Source organism: Corylus avellana, chromosome ca3, assembly GCF_901000735.1.
Source record: "Corylus avellana chromosome ca3, CavTom2PMs-1.0".
Taxonomy (NCBI): domain Eukaryota; kingdom Viridiplantae; phylum Streptophyta; class Magnoliopsida; order Fagales; family Betulaceae; genus Corylus; species Corylus avellana.
Window position 1 is genome coordinate 7,135,355 of NC_081543.1, and position 16,767 is coordinate 7,152,121.

Below are 16,767 nucleotides of genomic sequence, written 5' to 3' on the forward strand. Positions count from 1 at the left end.
AAGAAACAAAACTTTAGGGGTATTTAGTATTTAACCCTAAATAAAAACAAGTAATGGATGAATCTATATAAGTTATTCATATGTCTCCAATGTTGCCACACATGACAATCAGCATCCATATATCATGTATACAAAGGTGTAGAATAAGAGGGAGACCCACATTTCAAAACCATGAATTCAAATGATACCCATCTAGCAATATCTTAAAACTTGGGGAGTAGTTACAAAATTTATGTTGAGTTCCCTTTGAGTTTGTAATATGCATAACATACTAATTATTGTGAAAAAAAAAAATTGGTATAGACAGAAAATTGAAAAAAAAAAAAAAAAAAAAGGACAGATCTGTCTTCCTGCCATCTCTTCTATCTTGAAAAGTATTAGTAGTAGTCAAAGTGGCATCCATCATAGCCTGTCCACAGAAATAAGTAGGATTAGTTTTGTGAAATCCAGCATGAGATAAAATACGTTAACCATTGGACAATTTTAACCTTTAAAATTCTACTTTTTAAAAAATATTTTTTTAGCTGTACTTTGAAAACGCTAATTTTTACGTTTTTAAATCGTAATTTTTTTTAAAAAGACAAATTTAATTTAAAATTATATTTTTAGTTTATGAAATTGCAATACCAAACACGCTCTAATTAATAAAATGAATTGAACTTTTTTTATAGAAATGATAAGACTTTGAAGTAAACTCACTTGGATCAACTGTGACGAGCATGGCTGTCCCACCGAACTCGCACGTGCCACCAGCCACTCTGGTCCTCTGCCAGTAGCTATTGAAAGCGAATGAAGCGTGTGCAAACAAAGTGTTGGGGTGAAAGCAGGACCCATCGGGCTGAATTGAAGCGCAATCAGCTCCAGACCAACAAGCATAGTCCATTGCTTCCTGAATGATTGGGTCAGGCACTGATGGCTTAGCCACACACCAAAGGGCTGTGTTTGGGGCCTTGTTCGGAGGTGGCGGCACGGTCGGTGGCGGAAACACCACCGGTGGTTCAAACACCGGTGGGCTCGGAACAAAAATAGTAGGAGACGGAACATACGAAGGTGGGCTTGGAACAAACCCAGTACTAGGAGATGGAACATACGAAGGCGGGCTTGGGACGTAGCTTGGCGGGCTGGGCTCATAGTAAGGTGGGCTGAACGTGGACCCGGGTGGGGTTGGAATGTATACAAAGGGACTAGGTACAACTTCTGGTGGGCCAGGAAGAGTTGTAGGTGGGCCTGGAATGGTGGTGGTTGGGCTTGGAGGTGGGATTGGAAGAGCTGGTGGGAGATAGAATGGTGATGAGGGTGTGTATCCTACAGGGCCTGGAATGGCTGTAGAAGGAGGTTGTGGGGTATTGGGTGGATAAAGGCAATATGGAGAAGGAGGAGCATTTTCAGGCATGGGCATTGGACCTAGGGACTCAAATGGTGGCAAAGAAAATGGTGAACTCAAACTGTAGGTTTGGGTGCTTAAAGAATTCAGCAAGGGGTCAAGAATGCCCAACTTTCTTCTAACTTTCAACTTCTTTGTGGTTTTGATGATTGGAGTACTTCTGGGATGTCTTGGAAGTCTGGATTGTTGCACTGATCTTCTTGCTTCTGCTTAGAAAAAAAATTGAGAGTTTTGTCAACTGATCATGTGACAAATGTGATCATATATGTGCTTCATTCTTACAATTATCATAAACTTGTAATGCACAATTTAAAATATATATTTACAAGTATACAGTAGCTGCATAACCCATATCCTTATTTTTTTATTTTTTATTTTTTATTCTGATGAATACAAAGGGAAAGGGCTAAGAGAGAGGGGGAAGAGGCATAATTCATATATTATCTACAACAACAGAAGTTCTTTCAATTCTGCAGCTACCTATTCTGTCATTCTGTCATGGCTCTGCTGGATTAAACATATGGTTTTCTATACTTCCTTCCTACTTAAGCAAAGGAAAGGTTGTTTGTAACCTTTACTTCACACATCGAAAAAATCATATATTTTCTGATGACGTGGAAATTGTGTCTTGAATTATTCAGCTGATGAGATACTCTTTTCCCAGCAAGTAAAATTGCCTAAATTTTGAGTAGTCTAAAGTAGTTTTGTAGTAGGACGAGTGAATTCTATAATTAAATAAATTGTAAAAAAGATGTTGAAATATGTAGTGGGAATAATTCTATATATCTCTTTACTCTAAGTAACCATGCACACATAAGAGGCTTACCACAATGAGTGAAGAAAATGCAGGCTGCAATAGTTATATAGAGAAGTAGTAAAAAGCAAACTCTCATCATGTTGTAGCCTGATCTGCAGCTTCTTTCCATGACTTCCTATGATCCCACAACAAGCACTCAAAGGCCCCAAGGCAGCACAAAGGGGTTGTGTATTTATATATATATATACACAGAGAGAGAGAGAGAGAGAGAGAGAGAGAGAGAGAGAGGCCAAGCTAGGCAGTGTAGGAGATGGAGCCCTAGAAGTAGCAAGAAAAGCAAGGGCATGGGGGACAAGTGGCCATAAAGATTTATTCTTTAGCAGCTCAACTTTGGCATACAGTCACTTTGCTTAGAGAGATATAATCGAATAGTAACACAAAAAAAGACGGAAAAAGGTGCAAGAGAAGGTGTGTTTTATGGGAAGTTGTTCACCTCCTGTGCAGATTATCATCTTTTGCCTAATTATATATTTTTGCATGCACTCGGCATATATGCTTGCTTGGTGCTTGAAAAAACGAAAGCAGGGTTTTTTTGGGGCCTTTTGTTTTGCTTGCTTTCTACTCAAAGCTCTCTCTTTTTCTCTCATATTGGAGGAGAGCCAAACCAAGATCCTTGTCGTATACCTCTAGTGCTCTTGATTCATGGTGTATGGTAGCCATGTATATTGTAACCTATTTGTTATTATAATTAGATGCTGACTAGGAATTTCATTTTTTTTTTACAAGTTTTACTCTAAAGGTGGTAGCTTTCGCTACCAATCACATATTCAAAAGTGCATATGTCAAGGCACCAAATTTTCCTTTTTTCTTTTGGATGATTCTAGGAGTGGAGATTTATCTAAGAATTTAAAGAAAAAAAAAAAATAGTACGTAAATGGTTTGTGTTGTATTTATTTAATTATTTATTTTTTTGTGGGTTGACATAGTCATTTAGGGCATAGGGCATGATTGGTACATGGAATAAACGTCTGGAATTGAATGTTCATATAGAATAACTATTATTTTGTTTGGTTGTACACCATTATTAAGAATAACTATTCCCATATATGAAAATAGCTATTTTCTTACAAAGAAAAATACATATTTCTCTAAAAAATTAAAAAGAATAATAATTCCTTGATGAATAGAATGGGGTTTCTGTGGCGTCCCACATCGCCTTGGTATAGAGATAGAGATGTGCTTATATGTATACTTACCCCCTTAATGACAACAACATGTTTTAAAGCCGTGATGATCATCTGCAATTAAACGTACTTCTGCGAGGGTGGGGTGGGGTGTTAAGTTTCCACAAAAACCCATTAACTTAGTTTTCTTTTTAATACAAACCTAATTAAAAATAAAAAATAAATAAATAAATAAATAAATTACGTACAAAACATTTTATGGGCGGGCAGCCGGCCACCCTAGCAACCATAGGTGTCATTGGATTTCTATAGAATCATATACGCCTTTTAATCTAAACTTCACATACGAAAGTAACGAGACAAATGAAGCAGTTTTGTATGCATAAAATGAATTACTTTTGGTTATGGTTGCATCTTGGAGAGACAAAATTAAATTGCAGTTCTCTATGCCATTTGTCATGGAAAGGGTTTAGAGTGGGATACAATTTTACAGAGTTAACAACTACATATTTATTTAGACAAATTATTTCTCCACCACGAGGGGATCCGGGACTGGTGCGACCACCCTTTGGTTCTGCCTTGGGTGGCCAGCCACCAAAGAATTTCTTTCAAGTGTCTTTTTTTTGTAAAAAAAAAACTTAAAATTTTTTTAAATTATTATTATTATTATTTTTTGGGTATTTTAGTAATTTTGATACAATTTCAATGAAAGTATATGTATTGTCACCAAATTAAGAAATACGAATAGCAATTTCGGGTATTTTGGGTGTATAATGGGTTGAGCCAATTTTTTCGACCACCCGAAAAACAGCCAAGGTAGCCGGCCACCCCTTTTCCAATAAAAAATTTCCTTTTTTTTTTTTAAAAAAAAAATATATTTTTGTAATGTTTTTAATTAATTAATTAATTTTTTATTTTTAATTAGGTATATGAATACGTGTCGAGTTTTTAGGGGCGCTGACGTGGATTTTCATCAAATTATGGACGGAAGTTAGATGGAGGTACCATCTTTGTCTTTATTAATAACCAAGGTACCACCTGTGATAAAAACTAAAACCTAAAAGGCAAAAAATAAAGTTGTTAAACCACATAGGGTCAAATATATTTAACCCTAAAAAAATAACATAAAATAAAAGAGTGCAATTATGTTTTATTGCTAGAGACGCTTAAGTAGAAAAATTCCTTATAGGTGTTAAACTTTGGTTAAAACACCAAGTAGGAATGATTAGAAAACTTAAAGACGGTGAATATCAAATGTACCCTAATGCTTATTGGAATGGAGGCTATTCTATTTAATTGTAATGAAAGGGAATAGGATCCATTTTGGATTGGAAAATATCCAATTCATGGTTAAGATTTCTTTTTAGAAATCTTAAAGCTACAAATGGAACATCTGTCCCACTAATAAAATAATAATAATAAAAAAATATTATTTTATATTTAAAAAAATATAAAATAAAATAATAATAAAAAAGGGTGGTTGGCCACCCCATTGGGGGTGGCTGAACCACCCGCAAGGGCCAAATCTATAATTTTTTTTTTTTTTTTAAATTTGTTTAGCCCTTGGGGATGGTCCGGTGGCTTCAACCACCCCAGACAGCCAGTCTAGGGTGGCTAAAGCCACCCCTAGGCCCAGTGGGGGTGGTCTGGCCACCTCCAAGGGCCAAATCTAAAAAAAAAAAAAAAAAAAAAAAAGGGTTTTGTTTGGCCCTTCGATTATTTTATTTTATATATTTTTTAATATTAAATAATATTTTATTATTATTTTTTGTTTGTGGGACAGGTGTCTCATTTGTGGCTTTTATAATTTCTAAGAAGAAATCCTAACTATAAACTGAATATTTTTGGACTAGAAAGGATCCTATTCCAAATGAAAGCCCACAATTTTGTCTTTTAACTTAATTTTGATTGCCTACATAAATAACTCAAGAGAAGGGAGGACTACTGAAATGGAGGCTTATATTCCCCACCGGCTAGATAAACAAGCAGCCCAATATCCATACAACCCAAGCCGAATTTTTGGGCCACATAGGGTTGGCAAGCCCAATAGGTACTTGACTTGAGGCAACAAAATTCCCATGACTGTGAACCACAAATCACTCTCCTAAAGAAGGAAATGAGCGTCCACCCAACAGGAGTCACCTAAAATTAGGTTATTTCACCAAAGGTAAGGATATTGATAAAGACGGTGAATAGAGAATGTTACTCCCAACGTGATCAAGGGATCATCAATCAACCAAATAAATTACTAATATTTTTGCCTTACCAAGACATCCAATAAGACCAAGACAACATCTATATAAGGTGTATTTTATGGCCTTAAACATTAGAGGTGTCATCATCATTGCCCTCTCCCCTTCTCGGCGCGTCACTCCGACTTTGGTTATCTTGCAAAGATCTCAAATCGACGACTAAACATGAATAGTCACTGGTTGATTTTCTGCATCAACACTTTTAAATTTTAAATTTTAGATTGGCTTAAGTGGCATGTGAGTGAGAGGTGAAAGAAATGATATTGATTTTAAGAAACTAGCGTAGTTTTAGGGATTTGAATTTCCAATTAGGTAGGTTTTGAGCTGTACCATCAATTGATGATTTATTAGTTTGATTTTTGAAAGACCATAGGATTAGGTTTGCGTGAATCATAGAGGAGTCGGTTTTTGAAAGACCATAATGTTAATTATTTTTCTTGACATAATAAAAAGAGACATGATAAATACACAACTTTTTGGCATAACTTTGACCAAACTTTTCTCTTATTTTTTATTTAAAAAAAATAAAAATTCTGAAGCAATAATATCATATGTGGTCCTTTTTTTATTTGGTATTTTAAAAAATAAAAAATAAAAAATAGGTATTTTTCTTCATAAAAATGGTCATTTTTTTTTATATAAAAAAATGGTGATTATTATGAAGAAAAAGACCATTTTTTTTTTAAAAAAAGGACCACATAGAATGTTATTGCTTAAGAATTTTATTTTTTATTTTATTTTTTTTTTAAATAACCACATAAGAGAAAAGCTGGACCAAAATTGTACTAAAAATTTGTGCCTTTATCATTTCTCTAATCAAAATGTTCCCATCAGTGAGATGTGAGACAATCAAAGAGAGCTCTTTTGAACGTAATGGTCAAGTAACAAGGCATGCCCTTTTTTTTTATAAAAAAAAAAAAAAAAAATTGGCACTTTTATTAAAACATAAAGACAAAGCATCTCGATCAACAAGTTGATAGGAAATCAAGGGTTTTTATTGATTAAAAATTAAAAAATAAAAATGAAAAAGGGATAAATTGATTGCTTTGAAGGAATCGAACCTCCAATTAATCAGTTTGAAAGGGATCAACCTCCAATTGCCTTGGGGCAAATTATGTGTATTCTTCCATGAATTGCCATACGACATCCACATTGACTTCATAGGATAAAGCATGACGCATTTAGGTAAGAAAATCTAGGGTTTAGCCTATTAAACAAATAGCCTATTATGGAAATAAAATAGAATATACTAATACTAATACTAATTAAGGAAATAAAATATAAGATTTCTAACATTCTCCGACCCTTAAAACAACATTGATCTCAAGGTTGATTATTAATGAAATATGTCTCCAATCCCGTCCTCGATCTCATGATGGCCACCATGTCTTCACTAAATGTAGTGACTTAGGAATGAAGCACGAGAGAAGATGAATAAAAGGAAAATTTACAATATTTCTCATTTGAGTAGGAGACCTTTGAAAAATTTGGACTTAGCATTAACTTTCTGAGGCACGTCGTGGTCTAATTTGGAGCAAGCACTTTGTTGTAGTAAGTGGCCTTTGTTGTGTCAATTCCTTTCCCATAAAATCTTGCCAAATCAAATCATAGCTAGCTTCATTAGATTGTAGATATAATATTATAGAACAATAGACATATAATATTATTATTATAGAACAATAGACATATACACTTATATTATTAATCGCCTAGACGGTTATGATTAACGATTTTAGCCAATAACCATTAACCGTAACCATTTTTTCATCACTAACTTTGCGGCATGAGTGTTTTTGTAAAAGAAAGATTAAACTCTATTTGTTCTGTTGGGCGTGAATATTTAATTTGGGGTTTGGAGAATTGAATGATGTGAATTTTAAAATAGAGGAAAGTCCACGTATCCTCTCAAATTATCATCTAATTGATAATGTCCCCCTAAAATTTTAATTGTGACAATGTTTCCTAAATTATTAAAACATTGTCAATGTCCATCAAAGGTTAGCAAAAAAATAAAAAAATGCCCTTATAAATTTCTTAATATGACAAAAATACTCCTATAAATTCGAAAAAAATAAAACAAAAAAACAAAAAACAAAAAATTTAATTTTTTTTAAAAGCAAAAATTTTAATTTAAAAAAAAACGAATATTAAAAAAAAACGACTTTTTTTTTAAAAAACATAATTATCATTGACTTGTTAAAAACTCCAAGACTGAAGTCTTCTTGTTATGTAGGTCGCGTGCTATGCGCGTGGCTTGTTGGGCGTGGGGTAGATGCCCTGTAATTTAAGGATGCCCAAGTCTTTTAAGTGGGCCCGTTGATGGACATTAGTCGTAGGCCTTGAGCAGTGTATCTACAGGCTACACCCAGCAATGCGCGTGGCTTGTTGGGCGTGGGGTAGATGCCCTGTAATTGAAGGATGCCCAAGTCTTTTAAGTGGGCCCGTTGATGGACATTGGTCGTAGACCTTGAGCAGTGTATCGACTGATCTAGACTACACTCGTTAAAAAAAAAAAAAAAAGACTCATTGAAGAGACAACATAATAGGAGGGCCATACACTCAAGCAATGACGGACCGGGGGCACCGGGGTGGCCCTGGTCCCCCAAATCACAAGAAAAAAAAAATTGAGGCAAAAAAAAACAAAAAAATTAAGGTAAAAAAAAAATAATAATAATAATGTTTTACAGTCACGCTTGAATTTTATATAAAATTAGTGGATTATAGCTTAAATATTTAATCTGTTTTATTAAATAATCAAGTTTTATACTTATGTTTAACATTTATAGGTAATAATTTTTGACACGGCTCGTAAATTTGTCTAAAACAAAATGGATACAAATTTTTTCTAAACCAGTTTGGAAGAAATTTTCTCCAATCTATTTCAATAAGTAACAAGTGTCATTCAACATTTTTGGGTTTCTAAAAAATTAATATTTATGTTCCTAGTATAGTAGAAATGACAGTTAAAAATATTAAATAAAATATTTGAGAGATGACACTTGTCACTTGAAAGTAGGTTGGAGGAAATTTGTCCAAACAAAATTAGCTAAATTGAAAGACTTGAACTCTTTAATTACATGGCTCAGATTATGATTGATTATCTGAACATGACACACAAACACAAATTTGGAACTATAAACACAAATGCGTATGTGGTTATTGACAATGTCTGCATCCACATCGATATGATACGATTATTACTTTTAGGTATATCTTCATTCGCACTGTTTTATTATTCACTATGTCGTCCACCATCCAAACTTGGGTATTCCTACAGGGAGTCCCTGCCCCTTCTTCCACAAAACCAGATCGGCCTTTAACTCCCTTCCTAGACTCACCGCCAAAAAAACCCACCGAAACCTTCCCTGACGGAAGACAAGCCATGTCCATTGAAGATCTCGAAGAGAAAAGAGACCCTTGTAGCATAAAATTGCTTCAGCAAAGAGCAACCCTAGATAGAAGAGTACAACAACATTAATGATACCTAGAATAATGGAATAAACTTGTTCATGTTTAAGAAGCTAGGGTTTAATTTTGAAGATTTTCCTTAAAAATTTCATTTAATAAAGTCACTACAAAGAAGTACTCATGCCCATAGTATCAAACCATTCAAACCACTAAAAATTTGTAATTATCTCATTAATGGGCCCTAGAAAATGTTAGGCTTACAAACAAATTTTACAAAAAAAATTTTACAATATGATTGAGTTTTTCAAAAGTTAAATTTATCTAATTTCCAACCATATTGTGTCATATCATGTTATAAAAGTTTTTTTTGTAAAATTTATTTGTAAACCCAACATTCTTCAAATGGGCCGTTGTTTCCTTTTTCTAAGCTAATTTAGACCAACCAATTAAACTTGCACAGTCTAAGCCCATTACTTTGGTCTTGTTTATGGACTTTCCTAGGCCTAGGGCATGAGATCTTACATTTACTTTTGGACAAATTAGTTGTAGGAATTTTTTTGGAAAAGTCCGTGTACATTCTTCAAATTACTATCAAATTGATAATATCCCCCCAAAATTCTCAATTGAGACAATGTGCTTCCAAACTACCAAAAAATAGACAATGTCCTCATAGGGCTAGCAAAAAGATAAAAACGACCTACATTTTTTTCATAAGACTTTTTACTCTTATAAATTCGAAAAAAAAAAAAAAAAAAATCTTTAACAAAATCAATTTTTTTTTAAAAAAAAAATTTCCATCCCTTTTTCTCTCTCTTGATTTTTTATACTTTTTTTTTTAAGTTTTAGTTTAAGTTTTTTTTGTTTCTAAATTTAAATTTAAATTTTATTAAGAGTATTTTCGTCATTAAGAGGCACAATGACAATTTTCGCTAGTTTTGAGGGGCATTGTTGCAATTGAAAGTTTGGGGGGAAGACATTGTGAATTGGGTGGTAATTTGAGGGGGGAGGGGGTATGTAGACTTTCCTCAATTTTTTATTTTTATTTTTATTTTTAATTCATTCTCTTAAAGTATTATGTGATCCTTAACATGTGAGAAGCTAACACATGTTTTTATAATTGTATATGTTTCTCATATGCTTTTTTCATAGCATTAGTTAAAAAAAAAAAAAAAAGTGTTTCTCACATACTCAAGAAACATGTAAGACTTGAGAGAGGCTCTGCCCTCTCTCTAGAACTCTCTTTCTCTCTCTTCTTCTAGGCAACATCAAAGAAGAAATCATAGAGAAAGGAAGATCTAGATCTCGATCTTCTCTCATCCCCTTTTCTGGTAGCAGTACTCGGTATTTTCTCTATGGTCTATTCGAGTCTCCGTTTCTGGCGGGTGTGTTTTAGATCTAGTTTGTGGATCTAGATTTAGATATATTTCTTTCAAATTTAGATATGATCATCTTCATCAGTCAAAGCGTGTCTTTCTATGAATGTCTACGATGTCGTGCTCCTCTACTGCTGCTTATATGGATTTTTTGTTTTGTTTGTTTTTTTTTTTTTGAGTTTTTACTTCTGATTTAGGGTAATTCGAGGAACCTATAAGCAAAAACTCAAAAACTCAACCAACTTGGTATCAAAGCCCATAACAATCAAACCCTATCAAAACCTATCGCTCGTAACAATCCTGGGCCTCCTAAATTTAGGGTAATTCGTGGGACTCTAAACCTCCCAAAACAACTACTAGAGTTAAATATTAAACTTCTCATAATATCTTCAAACTTTTTTTTTTTTTTTGGTAATAATTTCTTGTTTGCTTTATTCATAACATAATGACCTTTAAATAGGCAAACTATTGCAATATTTTCTGGGGTTGAGTCATTAGCTCTTATTAGAATATAAACTATGGCTGCATCATCATAACTCTTACATGAAATAAAATAGAGACAATATCAAATATAAATACAATAAAATATTCTACCGTATATTTTAATATATCATAATATTAATAAATGTTCCGCATAAACTTCATTCTCGTAACATACTTGTTTTCGTTGGTAGCAGACGACCGTCGCCATAGGTAGTAATAGGTTGAGAGAAAGCAGTCGTTTCTGTGGACCCCGAGTGTGACCTTCAATGGGTTGTGCGAGTGCGAGTGAGAGTGAGAGTGAGAGGGACAGAGAGTGGCTGAGAGGTGTAGGGAAAGTGGGAAACAATGCATATATATGCTACTCAAAACGTGGTTTTTTTTTTTAATTTTTTTTTTCTTTTGATATATATGCTACTCAAAACATCGTTGTTTTGAGTATATAAAAATGGCACCATTTTGAGTAATGAACAATTATCAATAAGGTATAATATTCAAAACGGCATCATTTTGACATATCAAAACAACGTCGTTTTGAAAAACGGTAAACACGGTAATGTCGGGTCAGTGTCGGTCGAAAACCGACTTCACAAAATTTACTTCTGCCTACCGCACCGACAACGTCAGAATAGGGAAAACCTTGCTGCCTCCCATCTGTCATCTATGCGGTCACGGGTGGCGCTTGGTCAATAGGTGGCGCTCAGTGAAATTGCACAGCCCTAGTGATGATTTGTATGGTTCGAGAATATATAAAAAAATTTTGAAACGAAAAAAAAAATAATCAAATCATACAACTATCAGCTATGACAATATCAAGAGGGAATACATGTCATTCTTCCATTCAAATTTTTGAGGCTGGGCATAAATATATAATGTATGCGATATCTTGCTTAATGAAACAAACATGTAACATGTTATTTTCCTTGAGAGGGTAATGGCGTGGCTCATAATATTGCAAAACTGGCTCTTCAGGTCAATCAAGAGATACTATGGACTGATAACTTCCCAATTAGCATTTGGGACTTTGTAACACACTGAGCAAGGCTCTTTTTAAGATTTGAATCTACTTCCCTTGTTATAATAATAATAATATCCACCTTCAACGTACCCTCTTTACTCTCTTAGGACAGCCTTGGCAATATAGAATTGCTAGATCATGAATTTAATTAATTTGTGTAGTTGGGGTTTTCTTTCTCATTAATTTTAGCTTCAATTAAGCACCCCTAGAACAAAGGTTCTTTACTCTTTTATATTATATAAAGTGCTTTTGATATTATGCTAGGTTCTCTAATTTCTTATCCTTCAAATCAAATCTTGATTCCACACATCTCTACTTGACCCGTTGGTTCAGCATATTCTAATGCTAGAAACATAAGATCTTTAGACAAAGAGTAATGCTAGAAGCTCATAAATCATATTTTTATCTCACAATTATTACACAATATTGATATGTCAGTCCCAACAAATCTCCAGATCAATCTTTATTAAAAAAAATTGGGGAAACTTCAGTTATAATCTCTTGAATTGTCTCTCATTTTGCAATGTCCTTCATAAAGTTTAAAACCCCCCAATTTAGTATATCGAACTTTTAATTTTTTTTCAATGTCTTCTATCTGTTAAGATTTTTTGTTACATCCCAACAAAATTTTCAAAATACTCGTGATTTTTTTTTTAAAAAAAAAAATTTTAGAAAAAATATTTAAAATTTTTGTAAATACTGTTAAATTTTGGACCAATGCCTTAATCTTTGTAATTTCTTTTTTTTTTTCTAAAAAAAAAAAGAACAGTTATTTATATAATAAAAAAATAATTTTTAACATTTTTACTAGACAAATGGAATCCACAATAGATGGGGGCATAGACTTGTAGAAAGGGTTGAATCGTGGGTGGATGCTGTACGCGATCGACGCTTTTTGCCGAGCACCTTCAAGGGTCACAGAATTTAGAGGAAAAAGAGAGGGGATGTTGACATCATAACTGGGTTGAATTCCATCTCCGTACACTATATTTAAACAATATAAAATAAATGTCTAAGCTCTAAATGTTACCTAAAAAACAAAACAAAATAAATTTATTTTGGGTTATTTACATAATTTTTTTTTTTTTTTTTTTTTTTTAACAAAAGTTTCAAATCTTCATTCATTCATGAAAAATCTAGAGCCAAAGTTCTAAGAAAATAGAGCATAGTACTGTGAGGTTACAATTTCACGTATATAACTGGAAATGTCTTCGATCTATACATAATCTATAAATTGTTTCATTGCATTTCATCTAAGACCTACTTTTGTGGACATGTTTTGATTTGTCTTTTTTTTTTTTTTTTAATTTTAATTTTGAAACTGACACAACTCGTACGTGACTTTGTGCCACGTATGTAAAAGTTTGGTCTTATATGAAACTCAGTTAAACGACTTTCATATCTCTTATTTTAATGTATGCTGTCTCTTGGGATTTATTAAGGTTACCTAAGGTGATGTAAGATTGATAATATATGGTACGCTTTTTATTATTATTTTTTTTAAGCCAAAAAAGGTGTGACACGTTTGGGAAACCCTAAATGAAAATGTAAATTATTTTTCTTGACATAATAAAAATTTTCCAATCAATGAGAAGTTGGACAATCTATTAGGTTGTTAACAACATCAAAGGCTATAGTCTCGTTTTATATGCAGAATGACAATTTATTAAGAAAATGAATAGTTATTACCGGAAATGAGATAATGTGGAATGAAATAGCTAATTATATTTCTTAATTGGTTTGGTGATAACACATTTGTTTTTATTGGAATTGTGCCAAAATTACTAAAATACCCAAAATATATATAATACAGAAATAATTATAAAAATACAAAAAATAAAAAAAGTGAAAAATTGCTTTGAACATGGTTTTATATACTTATTTTTGGTGTTTTTTTTTTTTTTTTTTGGGGGGATTAATTAGCTAAACCTTTGCGAATGAACGTGAGCGACGACAATGTCCGTATATGTTTGAAAGCAATACGTTTCAGAGTAGATATGGTAATAGTCAAGTAAAAAGAACATCCTCTTCTCAAAATGGCATGCCCCTTTTTCCTTTTCTATGGGCTTTTTTTTTTTTTTTTTTGCACTTTCATTAAAAAATCAAGACAAACCATCTCGATCGAATACAAAATTAATGTTAAAAACGGGGTAATCTTTCATCTAAACATCCTCGATGTGGCCTTTGCTAAACGATGAGCTGCAGTGTTTGCTTTCCGGGTGTGAAATATTTTGGTACAGCCACATACATTGTGCTGAAAAAATCAAGCCCATTTGGCGATGAAAGACATACAACCAGCTCCAAGAAGAAGTGAGATATTTGCCCCTAATTGAATTTTCAAATTGCTTTGAACTCTTGGGTTCATGAAATCTGCAGCTAATAGGTCAACAAGTGCCATGTAAATCAAGATCCCAGCAGAAGCAGCGTCAAAAACCCCTTCAACAATCAAAGAAGTTGGGCTATTCTCATTGTAAACACTCGATATTCCAATCCCAATTGCTATTCCTAGAGGGGTTGTGAGGGAGAAAAATGTTGCCATTATTGCCGCAGAAGTAGTCTTGAATTTCGCCTACCAAAAAAAACAAAAAAAAAGCAACAAAATAAATTATGGTATATATATAAAAAAAATGACAGCAATGAAAAATATTATATATATTATATATGTTTTAGTTTGTTGACAATTTGTGAGTGGCTGCCCACACTTTATCATCTTAAACTTTTCAGATTATTTCTTTACTGGCAATTAAAAAAAGGGATGATGTGCTCATTATGACAACATTTACTATAAGCAATAAAATTTATGTTATATATATATATATATTAAAAAAAATTATAAATACTCATTTATTATTTTACTGACAAATTTAGTAGTACTATCTGCCTTTGGATGTATATATATATTTTTTAATAAAAGTTTATCTAAAAATAAATAAAGACTGTCACGTCAACTCAATAAGATTTGAACATATAACATTACTCATTAAAAAAAATAAAAAGCAACAAAGTTTATGATATATATAAAATAAAGAGAAATGATTGAATCAATATATGGTTGACACAAAGTGATAATTTGTGAGTGGCGTCCCACACTTTATATATATATATATTATTTAAAAAAAAATCAATTTAATCTTAAACTTTTCAGCGTGAAAATGGACCATTTGGGTGTAATTAATTAAAGGGCAATCTATTTTCTAAATAAAAAAATTAAGGGCATTCTTTAATTTTCAGGTTATTTCTTTTCTGGCAACGAAAAGTCACTAAAAACGGAGGATGTGCTCATTGTGACAACATCTACAACCCCCATTGTTGAATTTTTTTAAAAAAACTCCACCCAAAATTTCAAAGATGCTGAATATTATTGTGTGACAACGCAACTGGTTCAGAGTTTTCTTCATTCCCGGTTGAGATACCTGAGAGATGCAGCCGCCGAGACCCAACCCTTCAAAAAACTGATGAAAAGACAGGGCTGCCAGCAGAGGTTTTATTGTATCTGTGCTCTGAGAAGCACCCAAAGATATTCCGATTATCACCGAATGAGCCACAATTCCCATCTCCAACACCTACAACAAAACACCCACCAAACATGTAATCACATGTATTACTATGATGTTGCATCATGCATGTCAATTGGGCGTATGTCCTTTTCACCGTCTATATTCATTCCGTCCGGTAACTGGTTTTTAGTTAGTCTCTTCCGCCCGCCCTTTTCAGTTAAAGAGAAAAAAAAAAAGAAAAAGAATTAATCTTACTTGTGATATAACACGAAAACGGATGAGCTCCGCCATATTCAACTCCTCGGGGTGGGCGGCGGAGCCATGAGCATGGCCATGAGTGGCATGTGTATGGACATGTAAGTGACCGGCATGCTTATTGCCCTCCTCTTCATCAGGACTCAACTGCTTACTATTCTTAAAGTGCAGCCTCGTATAAAACCCCGTCGCGAATGAATCCACCATTAACGTCCCTATAGCAGACACCATGGCAATGAAGCCAGTGAAAGGAAATTTCCCCCATGGATTTTTGTTGAGGCAGGGAGATGTCAATCTCTCAAAAGCGTCGGGAAGTATGTGGATAAACCCGGTTGCCAAAATCACCCCCGCCGCGAACGCCTTGATCATGAAGAAGATATCATGTTCAGGCCTTAGAGTCGGAATCCTCTTCCCCAGCAAAGGGATGCTCACCCCCACCGCACCGGTGAAAAGAATGGTCGCAATCGAAGCTATTTTGTATTTGAGTGCTTCCCCTTTGTTCTTCTCTGTGGTCTCTGCCTCGCACGTGCACTCTCCCGACACTACATAGGGAGTGGAGGAGAGAAGTATTAGAAGAAATAAGAGGTTGAAGATGTTGAAGGAAGAAGCTCCAAGATTGATCATGGCGTGTGGTAGGGGGAGATGGAGAAAGATATGGGAATTTTGGAGATTGGGTGTCTGTGAAATGGCCCGATCGAGTTTTCTTGTTATATAGATAGGAAAAAGAAGGGGTTTATGCTGCTTCTTTTCAAAGCATTGGATGAGAAAAACAGGGATAATCAACGGATGGACAATATCTGAGCATCTTATATTGTTAAAGAGAATTTATTAAATAATAAAAATACAGATTAATTAAGGGAAAAAAAATTCTACGTACACATATATAATATAATTACAATTGACTAGACTATTAATATGTAGGTCGTGTGTTATGCACGTGGGTTGGATGCCTTGTAATTTAAGGAACCCCGCCCCCCCAAGTGATTGGCTTACATGGAAAGCAATTAAGGAATGGTGATGATGATGATCTACAGCTGTTTTATGTGGGCCCGTTGACGGACTATGGTCGTCGGCCATGAGCAGTGCATCTACTATTTTGAGGAGATACGAAGGCAATTATTTGCTTGGTCCTTCCTTCCTTCCTTCCTTCCTTCCTCTC

General features: G+C 33.8%; 2 protein-coding genes across 2 annotated transcripts; both read right to left on the reverse strand.

The window, feature by feature from the left end:
- Positions 1-337: 337 nt before the first annotated feature.
- Positions 338-2,372, reverse strand: LOC132176491 (extensin-like). Its single transcript, XM_059588719.1, has 3 exons — positions 2,211-2,372; positions 700-1,590; positions 338-409 (listed from the first exon to the last, which is right to left on the reverse strand). The coding sequence occupies exons 1-3, from the start codon at positions 2,308-2,310 to the stop codon at positions 378-380; spliced, it is 1,023 nt and encodes a 340-aa protein (XP_059444702.1). The 5' UTR covers positions 2,311-2,372; the 3' UTR covers positions 338-377.
- Positions 2,373-14,098: 11,726 nt separating this feature from the next.
- On the reverse strand, positions 14,099-16,379 carry LOC132173770 (zinc transporter 1-like). The gene is made up of 3 exons (XM_059585369.1): positions 15,609-16,379; positions 15,270-15,419; positions 14,099-14,425 (listed from the first exon to the last, which is right to left on the reverse strand). Exons 1-3 carry the CDS (start codon positions 16,230-16,232, stop codon positions 14,120-14,122), a joined length of 1,080 nt encoding a protein of 359 aa, XP_059441352.1. The 5' UTR covers positions 16,233-16,379; the 3' UTR covers positions 14,099-14,119.
- Between the last annotated feature and the right edge of the window lie 388 nt (positions 16,380-16,767).